Source organism: Narcine bancroftii, chromosome 1, assembly GCF_036971445.1.
Source record: "Narcine bancroftii isolate sNarBan1 chromosome 1, sNarBan1.hap1, whole genome shotgun sequence".
Taxonomy (NCBI): domain Eukaryota; kingdom Metazoa; phylum Chordata; class Chondrichthyes; order Torpediniformes; family Narcinidae; genus Narcine; species Narcine bancroftii.
The window spans coordinates 167690533-167708482 of NC_091469.1; the positions used below are offsets into that span (position 1 = coordinate 167690533).

The 17950-nt window shown below is 48.9% G+C and overlaps 1 protein-coding gene across 1 annotated transcript in view; it reads left to right on the top strand.

Moving 5' to 3' along the window:
- Positions 1-846: 846 nt before the first annotated feature.
- The window catches only part of LOC138753157 (uncharacterized), a 45540-nt gene continuing 28436 nt past the window's right edge, over positions 847-17950 (top strand). Inside the window, exons 1-2 of the mRNA XM_069915783.1 lie at positions 847-2192; positions 8651-8755. Of these exons, the coding sequence (XP_069771884.1) occupies positions 847-2192; positions 8651-8755 (1451 nt within the window). The remainder of the gene's footprint in view (positions 2193-8650; positions 8756-17950) is intronic.

Below are 17950 nucleotides of genomic sequence, written 5' to 3' on the forward strand. Positions count from 1 at the left end.
ATGAACTTGGGGATTAGGATGCAGGAAAGCAGAGTCAGCATGATTAACATAAGAATCTTCTAGTCTTTGTGACAAGACCATAAGACTAAGATAAGGAGTGGTAAGGAACAATAGAATGTAGGAAGTTGAGGTAGTCTGGATCAGATAAGGGTCTCCTAGCCCTGGACAGAAGTACCAAGTCCTACATATCTAATTAGCTAACCATACACAGATTTATACATATGAAATTAGCCAACCCTAGACAGGATGAGCCAACTCTGCATACCAAGAGACTGTAGCCCTGAGAATCAGGAAGGTGTGAATAAGGACAATAACATGAAGGGACACCGACAGGATACCCCCTGGTCCTCCAAGTCTACTGAAATTGCACGTAGGCAGGCAGGATTGCCTAATGCCAAACCTCTCCAGCAGGAGGCAGAAGAATGTAAGGGGGAGGGTATTCTTATACTGAAATCAACTGTATAAAAGTTGGGTGAGCCCCAGTGTATGTGTTCTACACGTCAAATTTTAAGTGTATGTAAGATAAAGAAAGGATCTAATGTGTAAAGTGGCTGGATCAGCCAGTTGAAGGGGGTGTGTGCATGTCCCTTTAAGTGCACTGTGGCACTTGAAATTCCCCAGGATAAGGGGAAGCACCCAACTTTGCATTGTTGCTGTATTAAATGTTCTTTGTTCTCAATTTTTGTCTCGAGCAATTTCTGTGAAGGTACTTCTGTTTCTAACAGGCAGAAAAATAGCTAGGCACAGACGAGAAGGGCCGATGTGCCTTCTTCTGTGCTGTCACGTTCTATAGGACAATCTCGGACGATAAACGCGCGATTTAAAATTAATGTTGGAGCACGTTTAATGGCCTCCACAATTACCCAGAAGTCCCTGGGCGGCTGCAAACGCCCTTTCCACGTAACAGGAGTCGGGTCCCGCTGGCGACGAGAGCGGAGAGTCGGAGCCCAACCGCCCGGGCTCCCCTGGCGCACGACCCCGGCTGGGGGTCAACCCGAGGACGCAGCTGGCACGAGCTCCGGGCGGGACGAGCCGTGGAGGGATCGCACCTCCGACCACAAACAAAAGGGAAGCCGGGGCTTAGCGAAGTGGGGTCGCGGATCCAGATCAGCGGAGCGGGGTCGCGGATCCAGATCAGCGGAGCGGGGTCGCGGATCCAGGTCAGCGGAGCGGGGTCGCGGATCCAGGTCAGCGGAGCGGGGCCGCCGGATCCAGGTCAGCGGAGCGGGGTCGCGGATCCAGATCAGCGGAGCGGGGTCGCGGATCCAGATCAGCGGAGCGGGGCCGCCGGATCCAGGTCAGCGGAGCGGGGTCGCGGATCCAGATCAGCGGAGCGGGGCCGCCCGATCCAGGTCAGCGGAGCGGGGTCGCGGATCCAGATCAGCGGAGCGGGGCCGCCGGATCCAGGTCAGCGGAGCGGGGTCGCGGATCCAGGTCAGCGGAGCGGGGTCGCGGATCCAGATCAGCGGAGCGGGGCCGCCGGATCCAGGTCAGCGGAGCGGGGTCGCGGATCCAGATCAGCGGAGCGGGGCCGCCCGATCCAGGTCAGCGGAGCGGGGTCGCGGATCCAGATCAGCGGAGCGGGGCCGCCGGATCCAGGTCAGCGGAGCGGGGTCGCGGATCCAGATCAGCGGAGCGGGGCCGCCCGATCCAGGTCAGTGGAGCGGGGTCGCGGATTCAGATCAGCGGAGCGGGGTCGCGGATCCAGATCAGCGGAGCGGGGCTGCCCGATCCAGGTCAGCGAAGCGGGGCCGCCGGATCCAGGTCAGCGGAGCGGGGTCGCGGATCCAGGTCAGCGGAGCGGGGTCGCCGGATCCAGGTCAGCGGAGCGGGGCCGCGGGATCCAGGTCAGCGGAGCGGGGTCGCCGGATCCAGATCAGCGGAGCGGGGCCGCCGGATCCAGGTCAGCGGAGCGGGGCCGCCGGATCCAGGTCAGCGGAGCGGGGCCGCCGGATCCAGGTCAGCGGAGCGGGGCCGCCCGATCCAGGTCAGCGGAGCGGGGCCGCCGGATCCAGGTCAGCGGAGCGGGGCCGCCCGATCCAGGTCAGCGGAGCGGGGCCGCCGGATCCAGGTCAGCGGAGCGGGGTCGCGGATCCAGATCAGCGGAGCGGGGTCGCGGATCCAGATCTGTCGAGTGGGGTCGCGGATCCAGAGAGGGAGACGGCCGGCCAACACCTTTCATCCAGAACAATGTAGGATGGGGCTTGTGAATGGGATAGGGGAGAAGCGAGGTGGTGGGATGGGAGAATTGAGGATTGGGGGGGTGTGGGGGAAATGGGGGTTGGGGATTGAAGGGTAGGGGATTGAGGGGAAGGGGAGGGGATTGGGGAAAGGAGATTGAGGTGTGGGGAGGATGGGTGGGGGGATTGAAGGATGGGGAGGAAGGGTGGGGTGGGGAATTGAGAGGAGGGGGGAAGGGTGGGGATGGGATTGAGGGGTGGGAGGTCGGGTGGGGGGGATTGAGGGCTGGGGAGGAAGGGTGGGGATGGGATTGAGGGGTGGGTGAGAAGATTGAGGGGAATCACACCCACACAAACCGATTCTCTCTGATCAGCCACTTCAGAATCTTGCTGAAGAAACTTCCCCCATCAGGGTTCTCCAAATGATAACCTCTTCTTCAGCAGGTCCCCACAGAGTTCCTTTTGCTCCGCTTACTTCAGGTGAAACACTGCTGGCCATTTCTTCTAATCTGGATCACAAGGGTTTTCAACAGGCTGAACTCAGAACTCACAACCAGTCTTCAAAAAGCTTCCAAAAGCCACTGCAGAAGTCTGTTTTTTTTTTCTCTCTCTCTCTTAAAGAAACCCTGTTTGGTCTCCTCTCTCTCTGCTTGCAAAATGACATGACCCTCCTAGAACAGCCAACTGCATCAGACAGACCTCATCTTCTGAGTCCATTCATCTGTTGCTTTCAAAACAAAAATCCATGACTCCACACCATGTCCAATTAATACCTACTTGTGAAGTCCTTTAGCAAATCTATTTTTATTGTCTTTAAAAAGGGAATGGGCCTGGTTTGAGCAGAGCTCTGGCATTTTAAATGAGATCTATTTTGTGCAGTGTTTGTTTGTTTGTGACCTACACAAAATCCCCACAATCTATCTGCTTCAAAAAAAATATGATATAATCCGTCCAGTACACATAAAAATTTAAAAGCTCCCCCTACCCCCCAAATTGTGAAATCTTTGGAGCTTCTGATGACTGTGAGACCCTAATCTGCATCTTATTTAGCTTCTGCCTAAATCTGGCCCCTGCCCAACGCCTCTGAGTTCGAGAACAGTTCCTCTCCAATGGATATCAGGCTGTTGAAGTTCCCTTTGTAACACAAATCAGGAACTGGCCGACTCCCCCACCTGGATGCACCATTTCATACGTATTCAATCTCTTTGAATTCAGTTTGTTTCTGATTAGACTTTTTCTCCAAATACCCGTTCAACTGCAGCAAATAAGATTTTTGGTCCATATGGACATTGTACAATATATCTGACAATAAACTCGACATTACTCATTCTCACTGGTGAATGGCAGAGTCAAACATGGTCAGTCACCAACTCAAATCCACATCTACCATGATCCAACAAACATCATTAAATATCTGTCACCAAATTACAATGGGTGATCTCTGTGATTTACATGTTCACGTTTCTTATCATCCGACTGCAAGCACAACGAGATGAAATAACCTTTCTCCAATCGTCGTAGATACACGCAGACACACAGACAATCGAGGCAGATATGTGCAGACACATTCAGATATGCGCAGATACACGCAGATATGCGTGGACACAGAAAATTGATGTAACTATGTGCAGACACGTTCCGATACGTGCAGACACTTGCAAATATGCGCAGACACACACAGAGATGCGCAGAAACGCAGATATGCGCGGACACATGCAGAAATGCGCAGACACACAGCACATAACAGTGTAATCACAAACATCCGAACGATCCAATACAAAATAAATATGGACATTTTGGGCTGATTTACTCAGTTACTGGACACCATTCTACAATCTCACAGCCTGCGTGAAGAACCTATTTCCCAGCCTGCCCATCCTGATTTTTTTCTGATGGTAGTGGGTCAAAGATCCTGTGTAGCAGCTAGAAAGGGTCCTCACTAATTCTTTGAGCCCCATTAAAGCAACACTCCCTGTGAATGTCGTCACTGCAAAGGACAGGGAGGCTGCTCTTTCCGCTGTTTTCTGTCACTGCCGACAAATTTGGTTCTAGATCTGTAAATTGGGTGTCGGCTCAAGGCTCTCATGGCAAGGCCTGTGGCTGGAGTAGGTAAAACAGAAATAGACTCAGTGGAACCAGAATTTGGAAAGGCCGATTGATAGTCCTGCCATTGTTCAAGGGCGTCTGGGAGAAACATGGTGCGTTGTTCTTCAAATTCACATTCAGCCTCACTCTGGCAGGAGTGTAAAGGTGGACTCACTGTGAATAAGCTTGCTGCAGAGAAGCTGCAGTGGTTGTAGGTGAGTGAGCGTGTTGCCTGCCTTGGAAGTGCATTGGCTGTAAAGACCAGTTGTCAGACAAAGGTCGGAGAGCTGTGCAGCATGGAAAATGGCCCACTCGTCCATGCAGCAAGCTGCCCTTTGGAGCAGATCCATTTAGCTGGGCTTGGCCTGTATCACTTCAATGTAGGTGAGCGTAATGCCAGACACATTCTACAACGTCCACATGCGCTGAAATTCATACTTGCTCCAGCCAAACAGGGACTTTTGTTTAAAAAAATACTATAAACAACCATTACAACTGTAGCCTTTGAGATAAAAAAGAGACAAAAGATCATATCGACCTCTGTGACCTCACAAGTATGACACTTGCACTTACACCTCCTTGCTCACCGCTGTTAGGGCCCCCAAACAGACCTTCCGAGTGAAGCAACGTATGAACCTGCAGGGGCCGTCTACTGCATCTGGTGCTCCAAATGTGACCTCCTCTACATTGGGGAGATGGGACACCAACTGGGAGATCATTTAATTAAGAAGCACTTTGGCTCTGTCCACTGCAATATCAAGAAACCTCCAGGTGACCCACCACTTTATTTCCACACCCCATTGTCACACTGACATGTCTGCCCATGGCCTGATGCACCTGCCAAATGGAGGCCACCTGCAGACTGGAGGGAAAACCCCTCGATTTACGATGGCATTAACATCGAGTGCCAATTCCCGTTAACCTGGACTCTGACCCTCCCTCCTGTTCCTTTCCTCCAGCTCCCACCCTCCTTCCTTCAATCAGTTACCTTTCTCCCCTCTCCCACCACCACCTCTCAGTGTCTTTCTTCTCCCCCCCAGCTGTATGCACCCGTATTCTTCCCCCCCCACCTGTAGGCACCCGTGTCCCTCCCCCCACCTGTATGCACCCATGTCCCTCCGCCACCACCTGTATGCACCTATATTCCTCCCTCCACCACCTGTAGGTACCCATGTACCTCCCCGTCACCTGTATGCACCCGTGTTCATCCCCCCCCCCACCTGGATGCACCCATGACCCTTCCCCCCCCCACCAATTGTATGCACTCATGTCCCTCCCCCCCCCCACCTTTTTCAGGCATCTACCTGTTTTCCCTAATCCCCGATGAAGGGCTCAGGCGTGAAACATGGATTCCCTTTTACTTCCAATACATGCTGTGTGAACTGCTGAGTTTCTCTCGCATTGTTGTATATTTAGTTTTCTTTGTGTTAAAAAAGTGGGCAGTGGGAAGGGGACTACTGCAACCTTGCCTTGTCCATGCATCTGTCCAGATGTGGCTATCTTACCACCTCCTCCATCAGCCTGTTCCAGGGCCGCACGACCCTCTGTGGAAAAGAACGCTCCTCGGATCTGTTTTGAATCTCTTCCCCGACACCTTCACCAACACCTTGTTTCTACTTTCTTCTAACATGGCAAGGTTTCTAAATGCTGTCATACATCTGTTCTGCAGCTTCAAGTTCTATCAGGCCCTGGGGATTTAGGGTTCCACACCTTCTTCAACATGGACTCTTTATTGAACATTAATTTTCCCTGATTCCCCAATACCTATGGGTGACAGATACGAGCTTAGGACCTTGCCCACTTCCTGTGGCTCCACACGTAGATGGCCTGTTGATCTTTAGGGGATATTAATCTCTTCCTAGTTACCCATGAATGTACTTCTGGAAACTAAGAAATGACTTCGCTGAGAACTTTCGCTCTGTCCACACCAGTGACAGGGACTGTTTCAGTCTGCTCCCCACTCCTACGTTCACCTGTCTGTCCATGTCCTCATGTACTATCCAACTAAATCCACCCATGAATTGGAGGAACCTGATTTTCCTTATGGCCACTCTCCAGCTGGATGATTTGAACATCGACTTTTCTGGTTTCTGCTAACCTGCTCCCCTTTCTCTCCTTTCACCCAGCTATCTGTCCTCCCCCAATCACTGCTGTCCCCTCCCTTCTCCACCTATCACCTCCTACCTATGTGACCACCCCTCTCCCCCCGCAATTCTTTTGCTTGGATGCCTCCTGACATTTTTCCATGCCTTGATGAAGGACACAGTTTGACCTGCTGAGTTCCTCCAGCTTCGTGTTTACACTCCTGGAATCTCTTTGGATTCTGCTAGAGCCCTTTTCCCTCATGATTATCCTTCAAGACCAATAGTTTTGAAACTGCTTCCCTAAACTCACATTCCACCTTAAGTAATCCCGATGCCATTGGTGCTCTGTGATCAATAAGGGATTGCTTAAAGTGGGATGTGGGTGGGAAGGGAAGGTTGAGAATCACTGCTCTAGACCCAATTGTTATTTTGCTTGAGAAAAATTGTCATTGGCCCATTTCCTTTGGAGTTATGAAACCCTGCACATAACGAGTCAATGAGGGACGATTAAAACTGGTTTTCAAACCATTTTTTTCACCATGAGTTGTGCCCAATGAAAGACAAAGAAGCCATAATAATGGTGAAAAACAAGAATAAAACAGTAAGAGACATCACCCAAACCTTAGGATGATCAGAACCAACAGTTTGGAACATTGTTAAGAAGGAAGTGTGTACTGGTGAGCTCAGGAATCGCCAAGGAAGACTCCACTGCTGGTGACAGAAGAATTTTCCTCATAATGAAGAAAAGTTCCCAAATGCCCGTTGAACAGATCAGAAACACTCTTCAGGAGGCAGGTGTGGATACATCATGACTATTGCCCTCAGAAATCATTAACAGAAATGCAGAGGCTGCACTGCAAGGTACAAACATGATTAAGGTGGTAGAGGGGGTGGCCTGGCCCTGATGGGAAACAATGCTATTAATATTAAATCAGTTGAAAGAAAAGACATAGGGGCAGAAATTGTGGAATCGTTATGGGTTGAAATAAGAAATGGCAAGCGTAAAAGGGCCTTTCTAGCTGTAATGTACAGGCTTTGGATTTTGGGCAGATCGTTCACGCCTCCACACTCTTGCGATCAGTCTGATACAGGTTAATCTTGGTCTCATCTGTTCACAAGTTCTTTCTCGAGAAGTCCTTACTCTTAAAGTGTAATCTGTCTGTCCTGTTTGTATCGCTAACTAGTGGCTTGTGTGTATGACAAGCTATCTTGTTTAGTGAAAAGGGTTCTTCTACCAGCAGACCAACTGGTCATCTCTAGCTAAGCACCAATTACAGAGGGTAGGATTACAATTAAAAGGAGGATGGGTTAGTAGAAAGCAAGGGCGGTGATGGAGCACTGTTCGTTCAGGAGCCTGCTGGCAGCGTGGAGAAGCCAGACCATGTGCGTTTTCACTCTCTTGAATGTTTCTCCCGATGGGAGGAGGAAGAAGAGTGCATGTCCCCGGTGTGTGGGGGGGGGGGGGAGGGGTGGCATGGAATGTGATGGGTCCTTCAGTGTGCTGGCTGCCTGTCCTGCCCAGCGAGAAATGTTGACAGGCCCTGTGTCGGGGGAGGAACGTTTGGGTCAGTTTTCAGTAGCATTCTCCACCTACTGCAACTTCCTCAATTTCACTCAGTCTGTCTCCAGCAGCATCTCCCTCTCCTCAATCTCTGTCACAATCTCAGGAAACAAACACTCGACAGTCATTTTCTACAAGCCCACCAACTCCCACAGCTGCCTTGACTACTCCACTACACACCCTGTCCCTGCCCTGGTCAACAGCTCCTGCCCAACCCCCTCCCCAGTTAACAGGTCAGATCCTGCCCACAACCCTCCCCCATCAACAGGTCATATCATGCCCACCCCATCCCCCCATCGACAGGTCAAATCCTACCCACTCCCCTGTCAACTGGTTGGCCCCTGCCCCCCTCTAACTCACTAATGCCCCCCTCTAATATACATTCTAGCACTGATCCTGAAATGTAGGTCGGCTTTTCCCACTGAGGGTGGGTGAGATACAAACCAGAGGACTTGGGTTAAGGGTGAAAGTGAAAAAGTTTAGGGGACCTTCTTCACACAGAGAGGGGTGGGGGTGTGGAACGAGCTGCCAGCTGAAGGGGTGAATGTGGCTCAGTTTTAACATTTAAGAAGAATTTGGACAGGGATATGGATTGGGTGCAGGTCAGTGGGATGGGAAAAAATGGTTCAGCACAGACTAGAAGGGACGAAGGGCTGGTTTCTCTGCTGTCGTATTCTACAGATGCTGCGTTTCTGTGAGTTTTTAACTACAATCGTTGACCACAGTTCCTTTCATCCCAGCAAGGACCGGGCTCTTCAAGGACTGGGCTCTTCAAGGACCAGGCTCTTCAAGGACCAGGCTCTTCAAGGACCGGGCTCTTCAAGGACCGGACACTTCAAGTACAAGTTTGTTATATCCTTACTATACTCATGCAACCAGATGAAGCAGCATTTCTCTGGACCGCACTGCACACACAATCCAGAACATAATGAATTGCATACATTGAGATAGAATTCTATTTATGCAGATAATTTGGAGTTATTTACTCATTTACAAGAAACTGGTTGGTTTCGTTCAGCGTGGTTAGTGTAGTGGTTAGTGTAACGCTGTAACAGCACCAGCATTTTAATCCTGTCTGTGAGGAGTTTGTAAGTCCTCCCTGTGACCTGCGGTGGATAGGGAGGGGGTCATCTCCTCCAGGTGCTCTGGTTTCCTCCCACCTTCCAAAAATGCACATGGTTTGTAGGTTAATTGGTGTATATGGGTAGCACGGGCTCGAGGGCCAGAAGGGTGTGTTACAGAGCTGTCTGAATTAAATTTAAAAGAAATGTTACAGCCTGTGGGAAGAAACTGTTCCCCAGCTTGGCCGTTTTAATGTTGATGCTCCTGGACCTCCTTCCTGATGGTATCGGGTCAAAGATCCTGTATGCTGCATGGAAAGGGGCTACAATAATTCTTTGAGCTAGATTTAACATAGAAACATAGAAAACCTACAGCACAAAGTTGTGCCAAACATGTCCCTACCTTACAAATTAGGAACATAGGAAGTAGGAACAGGAGGAGGCCAAAAATGGCCCATCGAGCCTGCTCCGCCATTCAATACGATCATGGCTGATCCACCTACCTGCCTTCTCCCCATATCCCCTAATTCCTCTATCATGTAAAAATGTATCTAACTGAATATGACTGGGCTTTCCCATAGCCCTCTATCTTTCTAAGGTCAATGTATCTATCCAAAAGTCCCTTCAAGGCTCCTCTCATATCCTGCCACCAGTGCATTCCACGCACCCACACTCTCTGCATAAAAAACGTAACCTTGACATCTCTGGACCTGCTCCTCAGCACCTGAAACCCGTGTCCTCTTCTGACCAACCATTTTGGCCCTAGGAAAAAGCCTGACTATTCACATTGATTGATTGTTAGCTATTTATTTATTTAATTTTAAGGTTTGATTTTGAAAGTTGGGCGGAGGCCGAGAGCACAGGTGCGTGACGTAGGTTGGGCGGGAGAATTTAAAAAGGGAAGGACAGATTAACCTGCTGTTCACTTGGTGAGGAGTCTTCAGCCAGGAGAGTCTCCTCACTGCTGATCTTTGATGACTGTGGGAGGGATTAATTGGGTAATTGAGAAAATTAGCAGGGACCAATAAAAAGGAGGGTTCGCTAAAGGAGTGGCCCAGTGGGTGAGTGGGACTTCAGAGCTTTGCTTCGGGAGGCTGAGGTTGCTACAAAGAACGGTAAGGCTAGAGTGATTTAGGTGCTTTAATTACATCGAGTTAATGGAGCCTGCCAGGGCAGTGGTGTGCTCTGGTTGTGGGATGAGGGAAATCTGGGACATAATTCTTGTCCCTGATGACTACACCTGCAGGTGGTGCATCCAGCTACAGCACCTCACAACCCAGGTTAGGAAACTGGAGCTAGATTTGGACAAACTGTGGATCTTGGGGGAGGCAGAAGTTGTTGCAGACAATGGTTTCAGGGAGGCCATCACCCCTAAACTTCAGGAGGCTGGTTGATGGGTGACTGTCAGGAGAGGGAAGGGAAAGACTTAGACAGAACAGGATTCCCCTGTGACCATTCAAGTCAACAAAAGGTTACCCTTTTTGATACTGTTGTTGGAGATGAGTAAGCAGGGACAAGTCGAGGTGGTGGTGTTTCCAGTCCAGGGTCTGGCCCCCCTGGCTCAGAAGGGAAGGGGGAAGAAGAGAAGAGCAATAGTGATTGGGAACTCTTTGACTCTGTGTGTGCATAGAGATTTCTGTGGACGAGATCGAGGTTCCTGACTGGTGTGTTGCCTCCCAGGTGCCAGGGTCAGGGATGTCTTTGATTGAGTTCACAGCATTCTGGCAGGGGAGGGGGAGCAGACAGACATTGTGGTCCACGTGGGGACTAATGACAGAGAGGAGTATGGATGAGGTCTTAAAAAGAGAATACGGGGAGTTAGGAAGTTGAGAAATAAGACCTCGAGGGTGGTGATCTCAGGATTGCTGCCAGCATCACATGCTAGAGAGGGTTGAAATAGGAGGATGTGGCAGATGAACGTGTGACTTAAAAGTTGGGCAGGGATTCAGATTTGTGGATCATTGGGAATCCCTCTGGGGAAGGTCTGACCGCTGCACCTGAACTGGAGGGGGACAAATATCCTGGTGGGCAGGTTTGCAAGAACTGTGGGGGAGGGTTTAAAGTAGTTGGGCAGGGTGGTGGGACTCTGAATCTTAGAGCTGAGATTAGGGTAGAAAGAAACCAGGGTGTAATGGTGGACACAGTTAAAATTGGAAATGAGTCCAAATTGATGTGCAGCAAAAAAGGCAAAGAAAAGAGAATTTGGTGAACAATGGAATTACAGATAAATCAGAGACCGGCCGGTCCAAGGGGATTGCACTTAAATGCACGGAGTATTAGGGATAAGGTAGATGACCTGGGTGTGCCGATGCAAATGGAAAGGTGGCCATCACCAAAACACGGCTGAATGAGGGATGTGACTGGGAACTGAATGTATAGGAAAGATAGGCAGGTAGGTAGAGGGGGTGGCCTGGCCCTGATGGGAAACAATGCTATTAAATCAGTTGAAAGAAAAGACATAGGGGCAGAAATTGTGGAATCGTTATGGGTTGAAATAAGAAATGGCAAGGGTAAAAGGGCCTTTCTAGCTGTAATGTACAGGCCCCAAAGACCAGCCAGGATGTGGACTGCCAGATGCAGCTGGAAATAGAAAAAGCAGGTCCGAAGGAGAATTTCCAGATAATTATGGGAGATTTTAAGATGAAAGGGGATTGGGAATGTCAGGAAGGTGCAGGATCTCAGGATAAAGAGTTTCTAGAGTGCCTAAAGGATGGCTTTTTGGAATAGCTGGTCGATCAGCCCAGCAGCGGATTGGTGGTTTGGGATTGGGTGATGGATAATGTTAGGTCTGCTTTGTTCGAGAATGAATGAGTCAGACACCAGACTGAGTCGAAATCAAGGTTCTTTATTACTGGATTGTAACACTTGCAACTAACAGTGTTAGTTGGAGAAGGCGCATTCTCCCGATATCAGCAAGTGGTGTTTTTTCTATACCTCAGGACACGAACTTAGTAAATTATCATACCATTACATTGTCCAATGAATAAGCTGTTGCTACCCTTCTCTGTTAGTCTGCTGCACATCATCTTGTTATTGCCACATTTATCTTGAGCGTACAAGGTCACACCTGCATCCTGTTACTCCTTAGTACTGGGTGACTCCTTCTCCGGTCCCAACTCATGATGTTAAAAAGTCTCTTACCGGGGCCTGCGGAGAGGAGTCGGCGTGGGAGGCGGCCATTGGTCGGACGGGCCTACAGGAGAGCATGTAGGGGTTAATTGGTAAAAGGCCAATAAATAAGAGGGACAGCAAGCGAGTGGCCCAGCGAGCGAGTGGCCCAGCGGGCGAGTGGCCCAGCGGGCGAGTGGCCCAGCGGGCGAGTGGCCCAGCGGGCGAGTGGCCCAGCGGGCGAGTGGCCCAGCGAAGGAGTGGGACTTCCAGGCTTTGGCTCATCAGGCTTCGGCGAAAGCAGGCGGAGCGAAAGGTTGGCTGTTTTTATTAGCACTTCCTAGGTGAGTGCACTGTACATTATAAAGCTGAGCCATGCCTATGGGGTTAGTGCTCTGCTCAAGTTGCCAGCTGTGGGAGGCATGGGTGACCTCCACCCTCCCAAATGACCATATCTGTGCCAGGTGCAAAGAAGTGGGGTTCCTTAGGGGCCGAGTTGATGAACTGGAGCTCCAGCTTGATGACCTTAGGCTCGCAAGAGAGAGTGAGGAGGTAAGCGACAGGACCTTAAATCTTCCCACAGGACATACCTGTAGGGGATGTAATGAGACACAAGCATTAAAAAATAAAATTAAAGAAATGGAGTTGCAGCTTGATGATCTGAGGCTTATCAGGGAGAGTGAAGAATTTATAGATACAACGCTCAAGATTGGGGGGGTCTGGATTACCCCTGGATTGGGGGGGTCAGGTAAATGGACTACTGTCAGGGGAGGGGGGAAAGTTGCTAGCTCTGTGGTGAGCACCCCGGTGGCTACTGCTCTTAGCAACAAATATAGTGTATTGGATGTAGTTGGGGAAGATAACCTGCCAGAGGTTGCACCACGGGAACCGGTGGTGCGGAAAGGAAGGAAGGAGAACAAGGTGGTCATTGGGGACTCCATTGTCAGAGGAACAGACAAAAGATTCTGCGAACCTGACAAGTGTCCCCGTATGGTGTGTTGCCTCCCAGGAGCCAGGGTGCGAGACGTCTCGGATAGGGTTCAGAGTATCCTGGGGGGGGAAGGTGAACGGCCAGAAGTCCTGATACACGTGGGTACAAATGATGTGGATAAGATGAAGGAGGAGAACCTGAAGAGGGACTACCGTGAGCTCGGAAGGAGGTTAAGAAGCAGGACCTCCAGGATTGTAATCTCGGGGCTGCTACCTGTGCTGTACGGGGGTGGGGGCAAAAATAATAAAATCAGGAGGTTAAATATGTGGCTGGAGGAATGGTGCAGAGTGCAGGGATTCAGGTTCATTGACCATTGGAATCTCTTCTGGGGAAGACAAGACCTCTACAGGAGGGATGGTTTACACCTGAATGCAATGGGGGCCAATATACTGGCAGTTTGGTTTAAAAATGCTGTCAGATTTGATTTAAAATAATTTGGCGGGGGAAGGGAACAGGACTGATAGGGAAGCAGATAGGAGTGTGAATATAGGGGTGGTTCCGTTAGATGGTGAAACAAGAAGGAAAAAGGGAACTAAAAAGAATAGGAGAGTAGGGGCAAGTGCATCGAGAACAAAGGTGGAGGGAGAAAGGAGATATGGTATCAAGGTATTGTGTATGAATGCACGGAGTGTAAGGAATAAAATGGATGAGCTTGAGGCACAAATGGCAATGGGAGGTTATGATATTGTCGGAGTAACGGAGACATGGCTGCGGGAAGGGCAGGATTGGGAAATCAATGTTCCCGGGTACACGTCCTATTGAAAAGACAGAAAGTTAGGAAGAGGAGGTGGGGTAGCTCTGTTGGTAAGAAATGAAATTCAGGCGTTTGAAAGAAAAGACATTGAAACAGGTGGGGTAGAGTCTGTTTGGATAGAATTAAGAAATTGTAAAGGCATGAGGACCATAATGGGGGTCATTTACAGGCCTCCGAAAAGTAGCTTAGATATCAGTAGAAGTATAAATCAGGAATTAAGAGTGGCATGTCAAAGTGGTAGCAATACAGTAGTTATGGGGGACTTCAACATGAAGGTGGACTGGGATAATCAGACGGGGGCAGGAGCACAAGAGACTGAGTTTATTGAATGTCTACGAGATACTTTCTTGGAGCAGCTAGTGGAGGAACCTACCAGGGGGAAGTCGATTCTGGACTTGGTGCTGTGCAGTGACGCAGAGTGACCTCGATGTAGGGGAACCATTAGGGAATAGTGACCATGGTATGGTTGCTTTTGAGCTGCAATTAGAAAGGGAAAAAGAAAGGAAGTCGGAAGCATCTGTACTGCAGTTAAATAAAGGGGATTATGCAGCTATGAGGGAGGAGCTAGCCAAAATAAAATGGAAAGATACACTAGCTGGGAGGACAACTGGGGAAAAATGGCAGGTATTTTTGGACATTTTTCACAGGATTCAGGACAAATTTATTCCAAAGTGGAGGAAAGGCTCTAGGAGATGCAAATGGCAGCCGTGGCTAACTAATGAAATCAAGTACAATATCAAATCCAAAGGGAGTAAGTATAAAATAGCGAAGCGGAGTGGGAAGTTAGAGGATTGGGAAACCTTCAAAGAGCATCAGAGGGTAACTAAGAAAGTCATAAGAGAGGGGAAAATGAAATACGAGAGGAAATTAGCAAATAATATAATGGAGGATAGAAAAAGCTTTTTTAAATATGTGAAGAAGAAATTGGTTCGGTCTAAAATTGGTCCATTAAGAATGGAAAAGGGTGGAATTATTACCAGAAACAAGGAGATGGCTGAGGAATTTAACAAATACTTTGCATCGGTCTTCACCAAGGAGGATATAGGTTATGGTCAGTTAGGGGGTAGTGGTCATGTAGTATCAAGAGACTTGGGGAACTTTCCTGGGGAAGTAGGGGATCTAATGGATATCCAGATCCAGAAACAGGAGGTTGTGAGTAAATTGTTGGGACTGAAGGCTGATAAATCCCCAGGGCCTGATGGGCTGCATCCCAGGGTGCTTAAAGAAGTTGCTATGGAAATTGTGGAAGCACTGGTCGACATTTTCCAAAGTTTCATAGATTCGGGGGAGGTCCCTGAGGATTGGAGAGTGGCTGATGTGGTGCCGATTTTTAAGAAGGGAGGGAGGGAGAAAACTGGAAATTATAGACCGGTCATCCTGACGTCAGTGGTGGGGAAGATATTGGAATCTATCATAAAAGGAGTAATAGCAGAACACTTAGGCAGAAATAATAGTATAAGGGCTAGTCAGCATGGATTCCTTAAGGGTAAGTCATGCTTGACTAACCTTCTGGAATTTTTCGAGGATGTGACAAAGAGGGTGGACTTGGGAGAGCCAGTGGATGTGGTGTATTTGGACTTCCAGAAGGCCTTTGATAAGGTACCGCACGGGAGACTAGTGGGCAAGATCAGGGAGCATGGTATTGGAGGAAAGGTGCTGACATGGATAGGAAATTGGTTAAGAAATAGGAAACAAAGGGTTGGGGTAAGCGGGTCTTTTTCAGGATGGCAGGATGTGACGAGTGGAGTGCCGCAGGGATCGGTATTGGGTCCTCAGTTGTTTGTAATTTATGTAAATGATTTGGATAAGGGGATTATTAATAACTTGAGCAAATTTGCAGATGATACGAAACTGGGTGGCGGTGTGGGGTGTGAGGAGGATGTCAGGAAAATGCAGAGGGACTTGGACAGGTTGGGGGTGTGGGCTGTTGAATGGAAGATGACGTTCAATGTGAACAAATGTGAGGTTATCCATTTTGGGGGCAATAATAGGAAAGCTGAGTATTATTTAAATGGAGACAAGCTAGGGAGTGGGGAGGTGCAAATGGATCTGGGTGTACTTGTTCACCGGTCACTGAAGGCTAACATGCAGGTTCAGAAAGCTGTGAAGAAGGCTAATAGCATGTTGGCTTTCATAAAGAGGGGATTGGAGTATAGGAACAGAGTCGCCCTTCTGCAGTTGTACAGGGCCCTGGTGAGACCCCACCTGGAGTATTGCGTCCAGTTCTGGTCTCCAATTTTGAGGAAGGACATACTAGCTATAGAGGATGTGCAGCACTGATTTACAAGGTTAGTTCCAGTGATGGCAGGGTTGACATATGCTGAAAGGCTAGAAAAACTGGACTTGTATCCGATGGAGTTTAGAAGGATGAGGGGGGACATGATTGAGGTATACAAAATTATCAAGGGGATAGACAGGGTGAAGTCGGATTCCTTGTTCCCAATGATGGGAGAGACGAGGACCAGAGAGCATAGTTTAAGAATACAGGGTAGGCCCTTTAGGACGGAGATGAGAAAATATTTTTTTGCTCAGAGAAGTGTGAATCTCTGGAATGCTCTGCCACAGAGGGTGGTAGAGGCAGATTCGCTGATTATGTTCAAAAGAGAGTTAGATAAGACTAGTGAGCAAAGGAGTTAAGGGTTATGGGGATAAGGCTGGAAAGGGGTACTGATAATAGTGATCAGCCATGATCTGTAAAATGGCGGTGCTGGCTTGAAAGGCCGAAGGGCCTACTCCAGCTCCTATTGTCTATTGTTATTGTCTATTGTTTTTACCTTACAATCCCTCCTTTGTCCTCTTTAGAGGACAATCTTGCCCTGACTACGCTACCACCGCGTTACATTAGTTCGCCTATTATTGCCAAGCTCTATACGGGTTCTGTTCACGGGGTTTTTTGGCTGGTGGGCGAGGGCTCCCCCCAACCCTCTTTAGCGTATACCCCCCATCCGTTTCCCCGATCCCATTGCCCGTTTACAAGTTTCCTCCCCGTTTGCTCCCAAGCAAATAACTGGCTATCCCTTCTAAGCATTTGTAATTAGTTAAGATAAAAGTTAACATTTTGCTACAATCTATTTTATAATATTTGTTCGACAATCTATTTTATAATCCCTCCTCCCTGTCGCATTCTCCATCAGACTCTGGATCGATCTCAGCATTTTTTGACGCCTCCTGTGACGTGAGATAGTCCCGCTCCGTAGCTTGTAGAGCTTGATATTTTGGAGGCAGCTCATCGCGGTTGGCAAAGGCTCTCAATGGTCCTCGTGACCAGAGTTCGAATGCATGGAATACAACAACAGCCACAAGTGATAAAAATGGATACAGAAATGAACAATCCTAGGAAAAGTTGTCCCAACATTGTGCCCCATTTCCCAAACACTCCATGTAACCAGGACAAAACAGGGTTAGAGACTCCAGATTGGGCTTTAAATTTCTTCGCCAATGCTTTAAGTTTTGTCAGCCCCTTAGTGAGTGACCCATCTGGCCCTGTGTTATCAGAGATAGAAGTGCAGCATAGATCTCCAAACATGGCACACACACCGCCTTTTTCAACCAGTATCATATCAATCGCTATCCTATTCTGAAGCGTCATGAGGGAAGTTTCTGACAGTTGTTGGTGTACTGCCTCAACGACGTCCCTGGTCAAATTTACAAGGCGCTGGACATTATAGTGAATTAGGTTGATCCTATTTACGTTTTTATTTACTGTGATGGGAAAAATTGCACTAAATATAGGAAAGTTTTCAAACCCAGCTGCAATCTCATCGGCTAGTTTAAATTCATCCGGTATATTCCGGGCTTGGCCAATTGCATCAATCCATACCCCGTCAGGGTTCCTTTCTTCTGGCCCCAGGAGTCCAACACTCCTTCTTCTTCTCCACATCCAACCCCCTGTGTGGTGTAGATCTAGGGCATCCTCGTCCCCCTCCTGCCTTTCCACAATCAGATTAAGCATTACTAAAGTACACCGACCATTCCAGTTAGAGGGGAGCCAGTCTCCCTCCGCAAAACCACCAAATATCTGCCCTAGCCTGGGTCAATCGGGTAGCATTTCTGCTGCCCGTGAGATCAACATGAGTCCTGCACTAGTCACTGGGTAGCCAACCCATGTGGAAAGCGTGTGCCGCTG